The sequence below is a fragment of the Oryx dammah genome, unplaced genomic scaffold (genome assembly GCF_014754425.2).
Source record: "Oryx dammah isolate SB20612 unplaced genomic scaffold, SCBI_Odam_1.1 HiC_scaffold_29, whole genome shotgun sequence".
NCBI classification, from domain to species: domain Eukaryota; kingdom Metazoa; phylum Chordata; class Mammalia; order Artiodactyla; family Bovidae; genus Oryx; species Oryx dammah.
In genome coordinates, this window is record NW_024070213.1 from 2,949,049 (window position 1) to 2,967,383 (window position 18,335).

At 54.6% G+C, this 18,335-nt stretch overlaps 1 protein-coding gene across 1 annotated transcript in view; it reads right to left on the minus strand.

Annotated features, from left to right (window-relative positions):
- TBC1D22A (TBC1 domain family member 22A) overlaps positions 1 to 18,335 on the minus strand; it is a 213,453-nt gene that overhangs the window by 104,869 nt on the left and 90,249 nt on the right. Inside the window, exons 8-11 of the mRNA XM_040233357.1 lie at positions 6,876 to 7,106; positions 6,575 to 6,666; positions 4,835 to 4,989; positions 3,414 to 3,501 (exon numbers count right to left, since the gene is read on the minus strand). Coding sequence (XP_040089291.1) covers positions 3,414 to 3,501; positions 4,835 to 4,989; positions 6,575 to 6,666; positions 6,876 to 7,106 — 566 coding nt within the window. The remainder of the gene's footprint in view (positions 1 to 3,413; positions 3,502 to 4,834; positions 4,990 to 6,574; positions 6,667 to 6,875; positions 7,107 to 18,335) is intronic.

An 18,335-nucleotide genomic window follows, 5' to 3' on the forward strand; every position in this document is an offset into this window, starting at 1 on the left:
ACCGACAACTCGGCCCAGAGCACGGTGCATATTACGGCAGCACGCTCTGTGAAGAGTGAAAAAGATTTTACCCGAAGTCTCTGGCCTAAGGAAATATCCAACTTATCGCTGAACTTAAGCTTCAACACTTTGGCCCATGATGCAAAGAGCCGACTCACTGGAAGAGACCCTGATTCTGGGAAAGATTGAGGGCGGGAGGAGAAGGGGACGACAGAGGACGAGATGGTTGGATGGCATCACTGACACAATGGACGTGAGTCTGAGCGAGCTCCGGGAGTTGGAGATGGACAGGGAGGCCTGGTGCGCTGCAGACCACGGGGGCGCAAAGAGTCGGACACAACTTAGAGACGGAACAACAAGCAATAACTTGCCTCCACAAATGGCAGGGCAAGCAAGTCAGTGAAGGAGGACCACTCACACTGGAGAAAGCGTTCTTCCAAGCGAGGTCACGTGCAACCTGCTCCAACGGCCTCCTTCCCACAGAAGCCCAGGGCTCTCTGAACAGAAGGCCAAGCTCCTCTGACCCGAAGGCATCCTGAAAGACTGCAGCGGGTGCTGACCTTGCCTTTGAGAATCACGGGCACAACAGGAAAACAGCTCCCCAGGGCCCACCTCTCCCAGGAGAGCAGGCCCTCTTCAGCTCCCGCCCTCTCCCTCGCTCAAGCATCAGAAGCGTGGCACACGCGGCCTTCCTGGGGCTCACAAAGATCATGAAACCCACGCCGTTCATCTGGGACGCACCAGTGCCTGGACCGCTCATCAGGCTCACAGGACGAAACCTCCCACACCTCCTCACTGCATTAAAGGGCTCAAGCCCCTCGTTACTCTAACGAGGAAAGGGGTTGAGGACTTCGGGTTAAGACCTTTCTGACCGCGCATCTCAAAGCAGATTCTGTAGACAGGCTCGTCCTTCAGGAGGCGGACAGCAGTCATTTAAATAGAGAATGAGCTTTCTGGAGTCACAATCATCTGATACAGGCAACCTGATCATAAATCAATCCACTCAATTGATTTACTCCCTTTATCCAATTAAGTCAAAAATAACTCCTCAAAGGATAAACGGGTCCTTAATCAGCAAAATGCTCGCTCATTCAAATCATCACTAATGCAGCCAGATAGAAAGAAAAAGTTGACCAACAGGAGACCCTCCTTGTTCCCGAGGGTCTGGGTGGACCGCACTCAGAGGGGCTGGAGGAAAGCTTACGGTGCGGCACTGGGGCAGAAAGTCGCCCCCAGGGGGGTGTGTAGAGGCGCTTCCTCCAGCATGATGCTGGAATTCTGACTTCTCAGCTAAGAGAAAGGCCCTCCCAGGGAAAAGCCCAGCACAAAAGGGAAACCCGGTTCTAGATCACGACAGTCAAATATAAAACGGTCATAAGAGAAAAACTGGGAAAGTAAAACAAACTGGATAAACATCTGCATCACGGTACAGGCCAAGGAGTGACATCAAACAAGCTACGACGAACTGTTTCCCAGCAAGAAAAATAGACAGTGAGCCCGGTGAGAATGAGGAAGACACCTGGAAAGGACACTTAAGAAAAAGTCAAACATAAGGAAACGATCAGCAGCACCAGCTATCAATAAATTCAAATAAACATAACCAATTTAATCAACATAAAACGGTAACACTTCAAATTTTAAAGTACCCCCCACGGGTACAGGTGAAGAGAAACAGACTCGGGACCCACGCTGAGCACACATAGTACAGAAGGTCTGCTCAGGGAAGGACACAGAGGCTCGGACACAGTGGGTCAGAGGCCATGAGCGCCCACAGAGCTCTGCAGCACCCAGGCAGGAGGCAGGGCTGAGCGGGGCCCGCGGTCCCATCCCGCCTCGCTGGGGTCTGCCAGAGGAGCTGGGCTTCCCCACCCAGGCCCCGACATCCCAACTCCATGAGAACAGGCGGGGCAGCCCGGGCCCAGGTCAGGATGAACCCGGTGCTGTTCCACACGACCACCGAGGCCACAGCGAGAGCCCAGACGTGCTGTCCAGGAAATCACACCGTGAGCACCTTGGCTGCTGGGGGACGGAGGCCATTAGAAGAGCCAGCAGCCCAACCTGACAGGCATGTGTCTGAGCAAACTCCAGGAGATGGCAAAGGACAGGGAAGCCCGGAGCGCTGCAGTCCACGGGGTCACAACGAGTCGGACACGACTGAGCAACTGAACAACAAAGCTGAATGGCCTCCTTTCCACATTGTTTGAAACATACTTCTGTTCAAAATAATCTAATCCATTGTGTGGCTCTCCAATTTGTCCATAAGAGGAAATTTTCCCTCGACAAGAGCCCTTGGGCCTCCTTTAAAGTATGGGGCCCTTCCCTCCCTGCTGGTCAGATGGCCTCCCGGCTCACAGCCCAGCAAATGCTTCTGGTCCCCGCAGTCTGGGAGGGGAGTCAGCCTCTGGGTGTCGAGAAGGTCCTCAGAAGGCCTGACTGCAGGCAAGTCCCACAGTGAACCTCTTCTAATTCATGACAGGCATTTATCTTGCAAGCAGCACACCTGTTCTCCATCCCCGCCTGTAGAAGCATTCAGAGGCAGAAGTGTGCTGCAGGTGGCGGCCCTGCCTTCCTGCACGGCCGGCACAGAACGACTGTGGCCACTGATGGGGTGGCGGGGAGCCCCCCACACCACAGAAAGGCACGTCCCACCCTCGGGTCACAGTTCCCGCGTCCCAGCTGGACCGTCCACGCCGCGTCCCACCCTCGGGTCACAGCTCTCGCGTCCCAGGTGGACCGTCCATGCCGTGTGCCACCCTCGGGTCACAGCTCTCGCGTCCCAGCTGGACCGTCCACACTGTGTCCCACACTCAGCCTGCAGCTCCCGCATCACAGGTAGACCATCCACGCCGTGTCCCACCCTCGGGTCACAGCTCCCACGTCCCAGGTGGACCGTCCATGCCCTGTCCCACCCTCGGGTCACAGCTCTCGAGTCCCAGCTGGACCGTCCATGCCGTGTCCCACCCTCGGGTCACAGCTCCCACGTCCCAGGTGGACCGTCCATGCCCTGTCCCACCCTCGGGTCACAGCTCCCACGTCCCAGGTGGACCGTCCATGCCCTGTCCCACCCTCGGGTCACAGCTCTCGAGTCCCAGGTGGACCATCCACGCCGTGTCCCACCCTCAGGTCACAGCTCCCGCATGCCACGTGGACCGTCCACGCCGTGTCCACACTCAGCCTGCAGCTCCCGCGTCCCAGGTGGACCGTCCACGCCCTACAGAAGCACACCAACTCCTGGCAGGCCCGAGACCAGAGCACAGGGAGGGCAGACAAACCACAAGCTTCTCCCAAGAGCCCTCGGGTAGACTGAGGGGCTGGACGCCTGGCTCCACGCCTGCTCTGAGCCCACACCCAGGCTGAGGACAAGGGCGCAGGGACGGCCTCGCTGGGCCCCCAGACCAGCCCGAGGGTCTCACAGCCTGTCCAGGGCAGAGCCTGGGCCGGGGGAATGGTCAACCTCGTCAGCAATCACCCGAGCCAGCAGGCGGCCATCGCCCTGCGCACCTGGAGGCCAAGAGGAGAAGCCGACGCAGACATGGGTCCTCAAGGGACACAATCCCGCCCTCATCACTTCACTCCCCAGTCACAGAAGAAAAGCTGACAAACTCACACGTTTAAATAAAGGGCGAGTTAGCCACAAGTTAGCTGTCATCTCAAATGCAACCAGGCCACTGAGTAGTCCAGCATTCCAGTTCACCCGTTTTTTTCTATGTGGAGTTTTCTCAGCTTTTTCTGTGGCAATGGTTGCATTATAAACATGCATCCTGCTGAAAGCTGGCCTTGGTGGTGAGGGTTTTCCACGCTATCACATGCCCTTTGAAGCCATCTTTCAGGATGCTGGTTAACAGGCCAGGCCTGGTGCTCTGCCAGCTCCGTAACCTGGGCTGCAACGTCATCTGAAGACTTCTCCACTATCAGGAAGACATCTGTGGACATCTTCCTTGCACAAGGGGTCTGATCCACATTGAGAATTGTTTGCTTACGACAAGCATCTCAGATGAAACTGGCAGGTGAAGAGTAAGTACGTTTTCAGGGCTCCTCGCAAATCTTACTAAAATATTTTGAAGGAGCATTTGGAATTTACACCATAGCCAAGACGCTCGAGACTGTGGCCCCACCATCTCTCATCAGCGGTTCCTTCTTTCCAAACCTCTGGGAAGGCTCAAACAGCTCAGTAAAATGAGGTTTAATTTGCACTGTTTTACATTCTGGTGAGGTTTTGCGTTTTCGCAGCCGCTCCTTAAGCCCATTTCGGACTCACTGAGTTATCAGCGCAGCCCTGAGGCGTGGGGCGGAGGTGGGTGCTCACCCCCAGGGCTCTCCAGGTTGGGATTTCAGACTCCTGGTCTCCTGCTAAGCACAGCCCTCAGGGGCAGAGGTCAGGCGTCCCAGCAGACCGGAGAGGAACCAACTGGCCCAGCTCACCACACCTGCGGGATCCCAGTTGCCCTGAGGAAACACACAGAAACTAAGGAACCCAAATCACAACACCCCAGATGAACTTGTCAAAATGCACACACACACAGACACACACACGCTCCCCAGACCGGCGGGCTAGCGGCCTGTGCCCGCACGGGGGCCCCTCTGTAACCAGGAGGGCACAGCACGGGGTCTGCTCTCCCTCCAGTGCCTGGGCTTCATGAGGATTCAGCCTGTCCACAGGCTGCGGGGGGAGGCCCCTGACCAAGGCCTGGGCCCCCATGTCCAGGGAGGCGGGTGAGAGGTCACTGAAGGAGGGGCTGTGTTGACCTTCTCTCCAGCCTCTATCAACCCAGCTGCCTGAAGAAACGATGGAGTCGCTCCTCTGTCGTGTTTGTGCTGGGATTACAAAACGCACAATTAGGGGTGCGGTCCGGGACATTGTGAGCCACGCAGAAAACAGAAGCTACACGGTCACTGTGACTGCAATCTGTCACAGCCTCTCGGTTGGTCTCACAAACACAGAACACGCCACCCAGAGCCAGGCTGCTCCGGTAAGTGCTGAGGATGGGCCTAAAAACGTCCGAGCCACTTGAAAAGCTCAAAGTTCCACGGATATAAAATCACACAGAAACGCATTACAATCTGCAGGCGCTGGTGATCTGTGTGCTGGTCGTGGTGGAACCCAAGTGTGAATCCACAGCCATCACCCAACTTGAAGTGAAGTGATAGTCAGTCAATTGTGTCCAGCTCTTTGCGACCCCGTGGACTGCAGCCCACCAGGCTCCTCAGTCCACAGGATTCTCCAGGCAAGAATACTGGAGTGGGTTGCCATTTCCTTCTCCAGGGGATCTTCCCAACCCAGGGATTGAACCCAGGTCTCCTGCACTGCAGGCTGATTCTTTACCAGCTGAGCATGGGAGCAAAACTTCAGAAACACTTAGATGATACTTTACCTCCATTTCCTACGTTTATCTGAAATTCTTCACTTGTTTTTAAAAAGTTAGACTATTTTAATGTGTTGGTGTCATGAATGTGTTTACTCAAGGGCAGTTAAGAGACTCAACGCAAAGCTAAAGCTGCCTGGAACAGAGAAGACCCAACACCAACCAACCAACAGTATTTGCAGAGAAACTGAAAGGAGGAGGGTTTGTCAGAGCAAAGCCTCAGCGCCCTGATCGTTCTGTGGTCGTTCCCCACAAGCGCCACTGAACTCTCCATGCCCGGAGTCCTGGGCAAGGGGTTCTGGGCTTTGAGGAAATCTGTTCTCTTAGCTGGAGACCGGCCATTCTCTTGTCTTCAGATGTGTGTGCCTGGTACTGACCACGGGGCCTGCTCACTGTAGGCTGGCTTGAGGGTCCTCGAGCCCAGTATCAAAAAGGTGCCAAGAAAACAGATTTCTAAACAGGGGCTCCTCTGCGTCTCGCACACGAGGCCGGTCAGGGTGTAGTTAACGTGCCACCGCCCACGAGCTCAGGTGAGGATAAGTGTGGTTAAGAGGAGACACGTGGTTAACGAGCTCGGATGCCCAGGGAGCTGCATCCCAGCCTCGAACCACAGGCTGCAGCCAGGAGTGAGGGCCTTGTTTCCAGAAACTCCCCCAAGGTCAGTATGTCCTTGGACAAAGCAAAGATGGGACATCACTCTTGAGGAGCGGCCAAGACTGCTGCCATCCCCGGAACCCAGAGAGAGAAATGCCTGGCAGACTGGGGGGTGGGGAGGTCCTAGCTGCCCACGTGGAGCTGGTCCTCACCCTCACCAGGGGCCCTGCGGACGGGGGCTGGGCGGTGGAGGAGGGATTCTGAAAGAACACGTCTCAACAGCTCAAAGTGTCCATAAGGGACGGCTCTCCAACAAGAATGTCACCCAAGGTGGCGGGGGTCCTCCGGCCCGCCCACAGACAGCCCCTGGTCCTGCCTCACGGAAAGACAGGACCAAGCGCCCAGGGATGAGCGGGGTTACAGTGCAGGCTGCAGGGGACCTCAGAACGAGGAGAGTGCTGAGAAGGGAGTCAGGGGACAGGGCTGGCACAGCCCTGGGAACAGGACAGCTAGCTGCCAGGTGCCAGCCACAAGGAGAACCAGGACCCGGGCCAGGTATGGATGCCTCTGGGCTGACACGCCCCCAGGAGGCTGCCAGCACTCTGGAAAGCAGGTACAAGAAGGGGCCCCCGGGCTGGGAGCCCCGCCACCACGGTGCCGTCACCCGCCTCCAGGGGCAGCTGCTGCCGCTGAGGACACTGCCCCCAGCCTGGACAAAGGCAGGAGATGTGCAGGGTACTGGGGGGGTCTGCCACAATCGGGGGCCTGGCTCTCCCGCCCACCACCCATCCCCCTACAGGGCCCCATCTTCAACCTGGGCACTGTTCAGGGCTGGTGGGGGCTGGGGAGCAGGCTCGTCTCCAGGCAACAGCGGGTCAGGGAGTGGGGTGCAGGCCCGGCAAAGCTCCTGTCCCTCACCCTCTCCAGGGCGTGTCCTCCTGTTGGACAGTCCCTCGGGGGCTGGATCCCTGCAGAGCTGACCCCCAGCCCTGGCGGATCCATGTTCGTGGAGCTGCTCAGCTCCACCTGCTGACCCTTGCTGGTCTGCACTGTCGGGGCCCAGGTGGAGGGGGCGTTTCCACCGGCCCCCAGGCCCCAGGCCCCAGTGTGGAGACTGGGCGGCAGCTCGATGAAGACAGAGGCCCCAGCCTGACTCCGGAGGCCCAGAAGACTCCAGGCCCCTGTGGACTCCGGAGCAGGGCCTCCACCAAGCACCCGGCCGGACCTCCCCGCCCGCCCACAGCCTGCCCTGCGCTGGGTGCCCGCCTCTGCACCTCCCTCCACTGCCTGCCTGACTCGCCCACATCCTTCAGAACCTAATCCAGGCCCCTCCTGCTCCTCGCCAGCGGCAGAGAGGACCTAAATCTGAGGTCCCGGAGAATGGTGACGCCTTCCCACGGGAGCCCTCACATGTGAGTGAGAGGAGACGCTCCTGCCAGAGCCCAGAGGCCTCCACTCTCCCCGCCCCAGGGGCACACACGGCCTCGCCAATACAACATTTGCCTAGACGCGGAGGGCAGCTCCCACCTGCCTGCCCAGCCTCACCACCTTAGGGCTGGACCAGACATCAGACACACCCAGGGCAACCCCACCAACTGAAGGGTGGCACGCTGACCCAAGAGAGGGTCTTCTGTCTGGCTATGCCAGGGAAGCGGTCTTGCTAACAGCACATTTATAATGACACACGATTCTTGAAAATAATGGTGTGTATTCTGAGGGATACAGAATGTATATAAAGAAAAGCGCCCGGAAACACACGATGCAGCTTCGGCTGACATCGTGGTATAGCTCACTGCATCACAATTTGGCCCATAACGCTCCTACATACACACGTTTTTTAATAAACCAGAATTGAGACTGAATGTGAAGTTCGAGGTCCCACCACTTTTGTGTATACTCTGGTCATTTTCACGTACTGAAAAAGCATGGAAATCACACACCACCGCTGGCTTATGCGTCCTCTATGGCTGGACGTGTGGGTTTGTCTTGCGCCTCTGCAAGGACAAAGGCCTCGACAACAAACCCCCAGCCCTGTCTTTGTGCCTTCTCCCGCCTCCTCCAGACAAGGAGGCGCCCAAGCCTTTCGGGACTCAGAGATTACAGGGTGTCAGTCTCATCACACCTCAAAAGCACTGAGCAGTATCTTCTCTAATCGTGGCTAATTTGATAGACAAAAAGAGAACCGCATTATTAGTTTGATCTGCATTTTCATTACAGCGATGCTAGACTTTGTGTTTTTTTTTTTAAGTGTATTATTCATTTGTGGCAGCATTTTGTAACATTCCTCCTGATTTCCAGAAAGAATCTTTTTAACTGTATGTTTGCTATTCACAGACATAAGAAATGGTTCACAAAGATAAACACTGTCACAAAAACCCCACAAGCAAGGAGAGGCGCAGAGGAGCAGAGAAGAGGTTGTTGTGGGAACATAAACACCACTTCTGCGGGCATGGAACGCTCACGGCACCACCAAACAAAGCAAACATTTCTGGTCAACCTGAGGCCACCTTTTCATGTAAGGATAAAAGATAACTAAAATCAGGGTACTGTTCTGGGGTGGCTAGAGAATAATTTATTTTGCTTGGCCTTTCTTATCCAATTCAACACTAGTGTATTTTTAATCAAATATATCAATATGTACTAATTAACCCTGCGTGGGGTGACTCAAAATTAACCAACCGCTTCAATAATAAATCAAAAAACTGTAATTGGTATTTTAATTTTTTATAAGTAACATACCATGTAACACCGGAGTGAATACTCTATCACCACCATATAATTACACCACAACATACTCTGAGGCCCATCCTTCACGCTGTTATTAGACTCATAAAATATGCTTCCAAAATGAGAAAAAATAGCTGTCAAGAACTGCATCTTATTATTCAACTATTAAACTTTCTTAATCATCAATCAGTTTAATTGCTCCTAACACAGGTTATAAATAACATTTTGTGGTTCAATAGCACACTACACGGGTAACCCCATCATCCCCGGGGCTGAAGAGGAAAAACCCCCTCCCCGGGATATTCCAGCAGCGTCTGCTTATCCTTCACTGTCGTTTTCATTTCACTCGGATATAGCATTCTGAAGCGTTTTGCTGATTTAGGCCGAAGATGTTAAGAAATCACTGTATGTAATTGCCTGGCACTATTTTCAACTAGATCTCTAATGGGCAGATGACCCATTTCACCTGGTCCAAACCAGCAGCTGAATGCAGACATGACTGCCTGGCTGTGTCCGGCTGCTGTGAGCTCTGGCCCCTCCAACACGGGTGCGGGGACGGTGCTCAGCAAGGCTGGGGACCCACTGCACGCCAGGGGGCCTGCTGTCCATGGAAAGCACTCACTCGCGCCTGTTCTCCCTGGAACAATTCTGTGACCACAGCAGTCAGCCAGCTGTGGAGAGATCTGTGTGAGTGGTGGTCTTCCCTGATACGGTGAAGGCTGGAAAGCCCCGGAGTGACACCCCACACAAAGACACCAAAGGGGTGCCCGAGATGCCAGCTGAAGGCTGCACGGCCAGCCTGTCCCAGGCCCGAACGGACGGGGAGGCGGGCAGCGAGCGTCCTGCTGGAGGAGGGGAGCCAGCAAGGCTGCACCGAGAAGGAAGCCCACTGACTCCATACTAGGACGACGGGCCAGGTTAGCTTCCAGAGGATTCCACAGAATCCTAAGAAGTGGAACAAAAATAATAACCGAAGCAGACTTCCTGCAGAAACGAGGCAGGACAAAAGGCAACACAATGACGTTGCTGAAGTGCTGGGAAAAAAGCTGTCAGCCCAGACTTCCAGATTCGGTGAAGACACCTGCCGTAAGGCGAAACAAGCGCTTCTCGAGACCAGCGCAAGAAAGAGCTACCTACAAAAAACGCCGAAGACAGTTCCTCCGGCGGAAAGAATACGCTACAAGGGGGAAAGACAGAGATCTACCAGAGAACGAGGGGGACCAGTCATGGTGCAGGAAGGCGAACACGAAAGGTACTTTCCCTTGTTTATAATTTCTTTAAAAGATAATTGACCAGAGCACACCAGTCATGAAGATCTTGGCTTCTATGTATAAAACCATTCTCCAATCACAGGGACTGGGCTCCCTGGAGAAATGGATACACACACACACACACACACACACACGCAGTCACGCACGCACGCACGCACACACACACATACACACACACAGATCGGGGTATGTCAGAGGGACCCAGGCGCGCGCGTGCACACACACACACACAGATCGGGGTATGTCAGAGGGACCCAGGCACCGACTAAAACAGAGCCCAATGGCCAGAGCTGGAACATTTAGAACAAATATCCCCATAGCCACACCAATGTCAATGACTGAATAAATTAACAAGTGGGAAAAGCAGACAAATCCCTCACGCAGAAGAATCCTGATTGATTTATGTAGAGATCTGCCTTCAAGAAGGGCGGGTGTAATTGCCACCCCTTAAATTCTGGGCACATTGTGACCTCCTTCCAAAGAAGACAGGATGGGGCTTCCCTGTGGTCCAGTGGTTAAGAATCTGCCTGCCAATGTAGGGAACACGGGTCCAGTCGCTGGTCCGGGAAGATTCGACACATCATGGGGCAGATAAGCCTGTGCACCTCGACACTGAGCCCATGAGCCCAGAGCCTGAGCCTCAACACTGAGCCCAGAGCCTGGGAGCCACGACACTGAGCCCAGAGCCCAGAGCCTGAGACCTCGACACTGCGCCCGTGAGCCTACAGCCTGGGAGCCTCAACACTGCGCCCGTGAGCCCAGAGCTGAGACCTCAACACTGCGCCCGTGAGCCCAGAGCCTGGAAGCCTCAACACTGCGCCCGTGAGCCCAAAGCTGAGACCTCAACACTGCGCCCGTGAGCCCAGAGCCTGGGAGCCTCAACACTGTGTCCATGAGCCCAGAGCTTGAGAGCCACAATGTTGAGCCCGTGAGCCCAGAGCCCGTGCTCTGCAAAGAGACGCAGCACAGTGAGGAGTCCACGCATCACAACTAGAGAGTAGCCGCGGCTCGCTGCAACCAGAGAAGCTCATGCACAGCAATGAAAATTCAGTGCAGCCAAACAGTGACATTTAAAAAAAGAAAATCTGTTAAAACAAAAACAAAGAGGACCATATCGAAAGGAGACGGAAAAAGAGGAACTCTGCAGAGGAGATGGACACACCTGGGCCAGGAGACCGAGGGGAAGGACGTGCCCGGGCCAGGCCAGTGGGGGGACGGACGCGCCCGGGCCAGGCCAGCAAAGGGAAGGATGCGCCCGGGCCGGGCCAGCGGGGGGACGGGCACACCCGGGCTGGGCCGGTGGGGGGACGGGTGAGCCTGGGCCAGGCGGCCGCCATGTGCACCTGAGGCGATGACAAGGCATCGTGCTCCCCTGCTCTTCCTCCCAAACCCACAGCCCGTCTGATGACAAGAACATCAGGCAAACCCAAATCCAGGGACGTTCTACAGAATAACCTGGCAAGTACTCAGGCTGCTGAGGTCATTAAAACCAGGGAGACCTGAGAGAACGTCGCAGCCAGGAGGAGCTCAAGGAGACACGATGACCAAATGCCGTGTGGTGACCAGGATGGGTCCTGGACCAGAAAACAGCCGTTAGGAAAAGTTAAACATGGTCATAACCATCTGTCAATATTGATTCCCTAGTCGGGACAAATGTCCCAGTGTAACAGAAGGTGGGGGCACGTGGAGGGGCAAGGGGAGGGGCCCAGCCAGGGAGAAGGCTCCAGAGGCAGGAGTCGGGGCAGACAGACACAGGCATGTTCTGGCCATCTCTGTTGCTGGACGCCACCACCCCGCACCGGGCTTGTGGGAGAGCAGCTCCTTGGCCAGGGACCGCACCCTCGCCCCCGCCTTGGAGGGCCAGGTCTGCACCACCGGACCGGCAGGTAGTCCCAAGAGAGCACATCTTAACCCCAAAACCGACCCCAACGGCCGCCTCTCGCTTACTTCGCTGTCAGTGCAGTAACTGGTCTAGCTCCAGCGAGCTAAACGAACTGTCCAGTGAGACGGAAGGAGCCGGACACAGCTGGCCCCCGTGCCCTGGACAACGTAGCCCCAGCCTGACCGCCTGTGCGCCCACCGGGACTGGAGGGCCTGGGGGCCTGGAAGATAGGCACTGCTCACCAACAGGGCTCCGCCTTCGAGCCTTCTGCTTGGGGAGCACAAACTCCATTAGCTATAAATCAGATTTATGAATTTTGTATGTATCTGAAGAAAGAAAGAAAAAAAAGCCCCTCAGTTCCCACTGAGCCGCTCGCCCACAGTACATCTCTGCAGCAACTGGACAGCTGACAAAAGGCGCTCGGCCCTAATGACGCATTATCACAAAGTCAAGCTTCAGGGGCTAAAACCAGCACGTGAGGCCAGCGACAGCCCCCACCCTGCGTGAGACACAACTGTTTTGATCCAGGTGGCGAGCGCTCTTCCAGGACAGCTGCTCCGGCGGTATATTTTCCATACTCACTGCCCTGGGCAATACTGCACACCCTTGATTATTCTTTGCAAATACATAATACATGAATCACAAAACCAATTGCAGAGGCCCCAGATTAGACACTGCTGACCAGCCCCAGAAAATGCTACCATATTACAATGTTCTTTTCGAGTGGTTTTTGTGTTTTATTGGCGAAATGGTGTATTATTATTGCAATCATAATGATTTAAATATAAATACTATTAGAGCTGTAATAACAGCGCACATGTACTTGGTGATTTTATTTCAAAGACTTCACGCCACTATACGCACCCTCCATCATTAGCCTCTCAGCGAGACGGGAGGCTGCAAGTACAGCCTCTGTTCTGCGGAGGGCAAGCTGAAGGCAGAGAAGCACAGGGCAGGCAGGCCCAAGGCTGTGGACGGAGAGCTGGACCCTGCAGGCTGCTTTTACCCACGGATACCCACAAACGCTCATGTCCGCCTGCAGGGATGCAGCCTCACACACTTCTCACAACAAAAGCGTACCCTGGACATTTACAAGGAGTGCAAGCCAGCAGAAATCTCTGCTGAGAGGAGTGGTACTGAACAGCCATGTGTAACCCAGGGACCCAAGACAGGATTCAGGGTGGAGGGCAGAGGGGAGCCCAGCGCTGCCCTGCCTCTCCACACACACGAGCGGGCGTGCACACGGGCGTGTGCACGTGTGTGCATGCATCTGTGTACACAGTACGTGTGTGCAGGAGTATGTGTGCATGGATGCATGCATGGGTTTGTGCACATGGGTATGTTGCTGTGTGTGCACGGCTGTGTGTGTACACAGTTGTGTGTACAGTAAGTGTGTGCATGGGTGTGTGTATGGGGGTGTGTGTGTATATATATGTATATATACACATACATATATATACACACACACACATATATATATGTATCAGTTCAGTTTAGTTGCTCAGTCGTGTCCGAGTCTTTGCAACCCCATGGACTGCAGCACACCAGGCCTCCCTGTCTACTGCCAACTCCCAGAGCTTACTCAAACTCATGCCCATTGAGTCAGTGATGCCATCCAACCATCTCATCCTCTGTCGTCCCCTTCTCCTCCTGCCCTCAATCTTTCCCAGCATCAGGGTCTTTTCCAATGAGTCAGTTCTTCGCATCAGGTGGCCAAAGGACTGGAGTTTCAACTTCAACATCAGTCCTTCCAATGAATATTCAGAGCTGATCTCCTTTAGGATGGACTGGTTGGATCTCCTTGCAGTCCAAGGGACTCTCAGCACCACGGTTCAAAAGCATCAATTCTTAGTACTCAGCTTTCTTTATAGTCCAACTCTCATATCCATACATGACCTGGAAATACCATAGCTTTGACTAGATGGACCTTTGTTGGCAAAGTAATGTCTCTGCTTTTTAATATGCTGTCTAGGTTGGTCATAAGCTTTCTTCCAAGGAGCGTTTTTTAATTTCATGGCTGCAGTCACCATCTGCAGTGATTTTGGTGCCCAAGAAAAAAAGTCTGTCACTGTTTCCACTGTTTCCCCACTTATTTGCCATGAAGTGATGGGACTGGATGCCACACTCCTAGTTTTCTGAATGTTGAGCTTTAAGCTCGCTTTTTCCCTCTCCTCTCTCACTGTCATTGAGAGGCCCTTCAGCTCCTCTTTGTTCTCTGGCGTATGCATTGCTGGGAAAGGGGTGTGCGGCTGAGCGTTGGCCCAGCACGCAGGGCTGCCTGCATTAGTCAGCGTGGCTGTCACCACCTCCTGGACGCTCTGCCTGGGGCCCGTGGCCTTCGTGTGGCAGTGTCCAGAGACACCTCTGCCTCCAGGGGGAGAGGCACAGCTCCCCCAGGTCTCCCAGGGCCTTGGAGCAGCAGGATGGGCCCGAGTCCACCACCACTCTTGTTCCTTCTTGAGAAGCTGCCGTTTCTGCCCCTCAGGGACGAAGCCCACAGACAGGCGGCACCTCTGCTCCCTCACCACGCTGGGCAGAAACCAGAGCCACACAACAGACTCAGACGAGCAGCTATCGGCTAACACGCCCAGGAGTTAGGCGCTCACAGTGAGCGGGAAATGGGCAAAGGCAGGCCGTGGCTGTAACCACGGCCGGGGGAGGAGGCCCTGCCCCAGGGCGCACAGCACAGGGGGCACCGTGGAGGGCAGGAGCAAGAATGGGGAACCACAGAGTCGTGACCACATGCAGAGCAGACACTCTGGCCAGTTCCTAAGAGTCCACCAGATCCAACTGCCCCGTGAGTCCAAGTCGAACTGACCAAAAGAGGGGAAAGTATGGACATCACCTTAGTAGCCGAGTTAGGAGCTAACACATACATGAAAATCTTTTCTGCTGAAAGAGCTTTGATTTCTTGTTTGCTCTCCCCCCTAAAACGCTCTATCTGAGGGTACGCGATGAGCTGTTTTTATTTGCTTGGCTGTGCTGATTTTTCCCGTCTGTCTCCGACGCCCTGGCCCTCCAACCCTGCAGCCCCCAAAGGCGTGTTTCCTAGACAACACGGAGGCTCTGAACAGCGCATTTTTGCAAAGGTACAAAGACCAGCCTTCATTCACGGCTGGCGCTGAAAGGCAAGTTTATCAGGTGGGAGCAGGACTCTAAAAGCCCTGGTAATTTTCCCACATCCCTGCTGAGAGAAAAAGCTCAGTAACCGGCCCCTAAATTAGCAACAGAATGGAAGGTAGGAGCCAAGTCACCAGGTGAGCCACGTGCGCAGAGGGGACAGGGGCCCGGCTGGGGTCGGGACCTCCAGCCCCCCACCACCCGCCCCAGTCCGGAGTCCGCAGTCCACCGTACACACCTGAGACCGAGAACCTACACCCATGGAGACGGAGAGAAACAGAGGCTTGGGAGGGGGAGGAGGAGGGCGGGGGGGGGGGGGGAAGTGGGGTGGGGGAGGGTGCGTCCAACGGAAGAGACACAGGAAGAGACCTGGTCCTGCAACGCAACAGTCCGAGGTGCAAATGGTGAACAGCGCGTGTGCCTCTCAAAGGCCGGGACGTGTGCCAAGACTTAAATGCCCGCCTCCAGGATGGCCGTGACCTGCAGGAGGCACCTGTGAGCCTGTGTCTGCCCTTAACCCTCCCTCAGACCCAACGGTGGCCGTCCTGCCACCTGCATAAGGGGCAAAAGCCCTGCAGGAAACCCCAGCTCCGAGCTCAGAAGGCGCCTCCCGACCTGGCCGGAGGCCGAGCTGACGGGGCTGAGGGAGGCCCCGGCTCGCCCTTGGCGATGCGGTCTCGCTGACAGTGTCACGCAGGGCGCCGGCTGCATGCATGTAGAGTCCCACAGCCAGGCTGCCTGCGAAATCGCTAAGGCACAGCGGGGCCAGCGCCTGTCACCCCAAGGCCCTTTCTGTGCGCCTCTCGGGGCTTCTGGACAACGCAATGAGAGGCACCTGTGCTCCAGCATTCAGCACTCTCCCTGCTCCCACCCGCCGCGCTGCTCGCAAGCCCCAAGGCCGTCCCAACAGTCCGATCCCACAGTTGTCCGAGGCCCGTGGGCCTGAGCGGCAGACGAGGACAATCCCTGGCGCCTGTGTGTTGGGGACACGGCCCCCCCGCTCCTCGCAGCCCCCTGGGCACCCTCGGCCTCGAGGGAGAAGCACCGTGTGTCCTGGCTGCTCTCCCTCCAGACAGAACACGCTCTGCCGGCAAGGGCACCCAGAACACAGTGGCCCAGGCAGGCCCTCATCACACAGGCTGGACCAGGGGGGTGGCCTCCATGATGCGCGAGCTGATGCTGACCCGCCTGGCAGGGAAAATGAGCCTCAGTGGGGCCGGCTGGTGGATTCAACAAAAGCGCCCCAGTGCCTCATTTTCAGAAGCTGTGTTCACGTCTCTGAGGGGCAAGATAAGAAAGGAGCGTTCATACTAACACAGAGCCTCTAACGAGACAGCTCTTCAATCCAGAGAGTCAGAATCACACAGAATGGCAGGGCTGCTCCACCGCTGATAAAAATCATTCTCCAGCACTTTAGGCCACACGTGTACTGTACTGAGTGGAAAAGCAACTTCTAATGGAAAATGTACACATCAGTCAGAAGACTGACGCTCACTGCAACCAAGTTCCAGCTGTAGGCGTGCAGACCAGCCGTCCCCTCCTCCGGGCCCCTGTCCTCCAGAGAAGCATGGAGCCCTGAACCCCTGAGAAGGCACGTCCTCCCAACAGGAGGGGGCAGGAGGCAACACTTCACTGCGTGGATAGATGTGAATTGCTCACTCGTGTCCAGCTCTTTGCAACCCCGTGCACTACACAGTCCCTGAATTCCCCAGGCCAAAATACTGGAGTAGGTGGCCTACTCCTTCGCCAGGGGATCTTCCCAACCCAGGGATCGAACCGGGGTCTCCTACATTGCAGAGGATTCTTTACCAGCTGAGCCACAGGGGAAGCCCAAAAACACTGGAGTGGGGTAGCCTACTCCTTCTACAGCGGATCTTCTTGACCCAGAAATTGAACCGGGGTCTCCTGCATGGCAGGTGGATTCTTTACCTGGTGAGCCACCAGGGAAGCCCATGGATGGGGAGGACCCCAGTAACCCTACCCTACACGGCCCACAGAGGAAGGGACAGAAGCACGGGGACACGGCCCAGACAGCTTGCAGTGACTGACGCCAGCCTCCAGCTGCCCCTTTCCCATAAAAGAGGAAAGCCGTCCACACACAGGAGGCTGCCAGGGTCAGTCCTGGCTCTGACGGTCAGTAGTTTGAAGATGCTGATCAACTTATAATCTCTGTGCTTCAGTTTGCTGATCTGCAAAATGGGATGATAGGAGCATCAACTTCAGAAAGGAGAGTTCTCTGAAAGCTCCTGGAACAAAGGAGGTTGGCGGCAGCCACTGCCACCACCATCAGCACCATCACCAACACCAACACCATCACTTACCATTCACCCATCACCACCACCACCATCATCACCACCATCACCATCATCACCACCACCATCACCATCACCAACATCATCACAACCAGCATCACCTTTGTCTCTCAGTAGTAACTGCTGACTGAAAAAATGTAATAAATCATTTATTCCTTCTGAAGTTTGCACTATCTAAGGGCAAATACCATGTCTTATACATTTTGGTAGATCAAAAGTCTACACTACGACTGATTTCATGAAAGTCTGTGGAACTGAAAGAAACTGCAAAGAGACCACAAGAAACGGGGACTCCACTTCGACTCGTAAGGAGCAAAGTCGTGACCAGCCCACAGACTCTGAAGGGGCTCAGTTGCTGAAAGCATAAAGTTGCAGTTAGAAGAGGCGGCTTCTCATTTCAATTTTTTCTTTAATCTCTCTCAAGCACAAAATGGCAGAAATTGAAATAACCTACTCTCTACAAACTTACATCTCTACCTTAAAAGAAAAGTCAACCTACGCTTTCAGCTTTTGTGAATAAGAAAATAAATCACATTTTTGCATCCAACTTTCTCTGAGGATACTTTATCCTCTAAGGGAAAGAGAAAGTAATAATAATGAAAAGAGAAAGGCTTTTCATTTTACAAAATTTGAGACCAACTTCAGTCAAGTTATTACAGACAAAAAAACAAGTTAAAAACGCTTTTCTTTTATTAAAGCATGATGTATACAGACTTTAATGCTAGCAAAAGGTATTTTTCTCTGGCCACGTGGCATGTGGGGTCTTAGTTCCCCCACCAGGGTTCGAACCTGTGCCCCCTGCAGTGGAAGCTTGGAGTCTTAACCACGGGACCAGCAGAAGTCCCAGTAAAAGGAATTTAAAGTTTAAAAGATTTAAATTGACTCCAATCTCACATCATATATTATATATAATCCCACTGTGTTAAAAAAAAAAATAGTAAGAAGTACATGAAAAGACACATAAGATTATCAGTCATCAGGGAAATACAAGTCAAAACCATGAGACACCACGCCACACCCACCAGGGTGGCTGAAATAAAACAGACAGACGCTAGCAAGTGTGGGC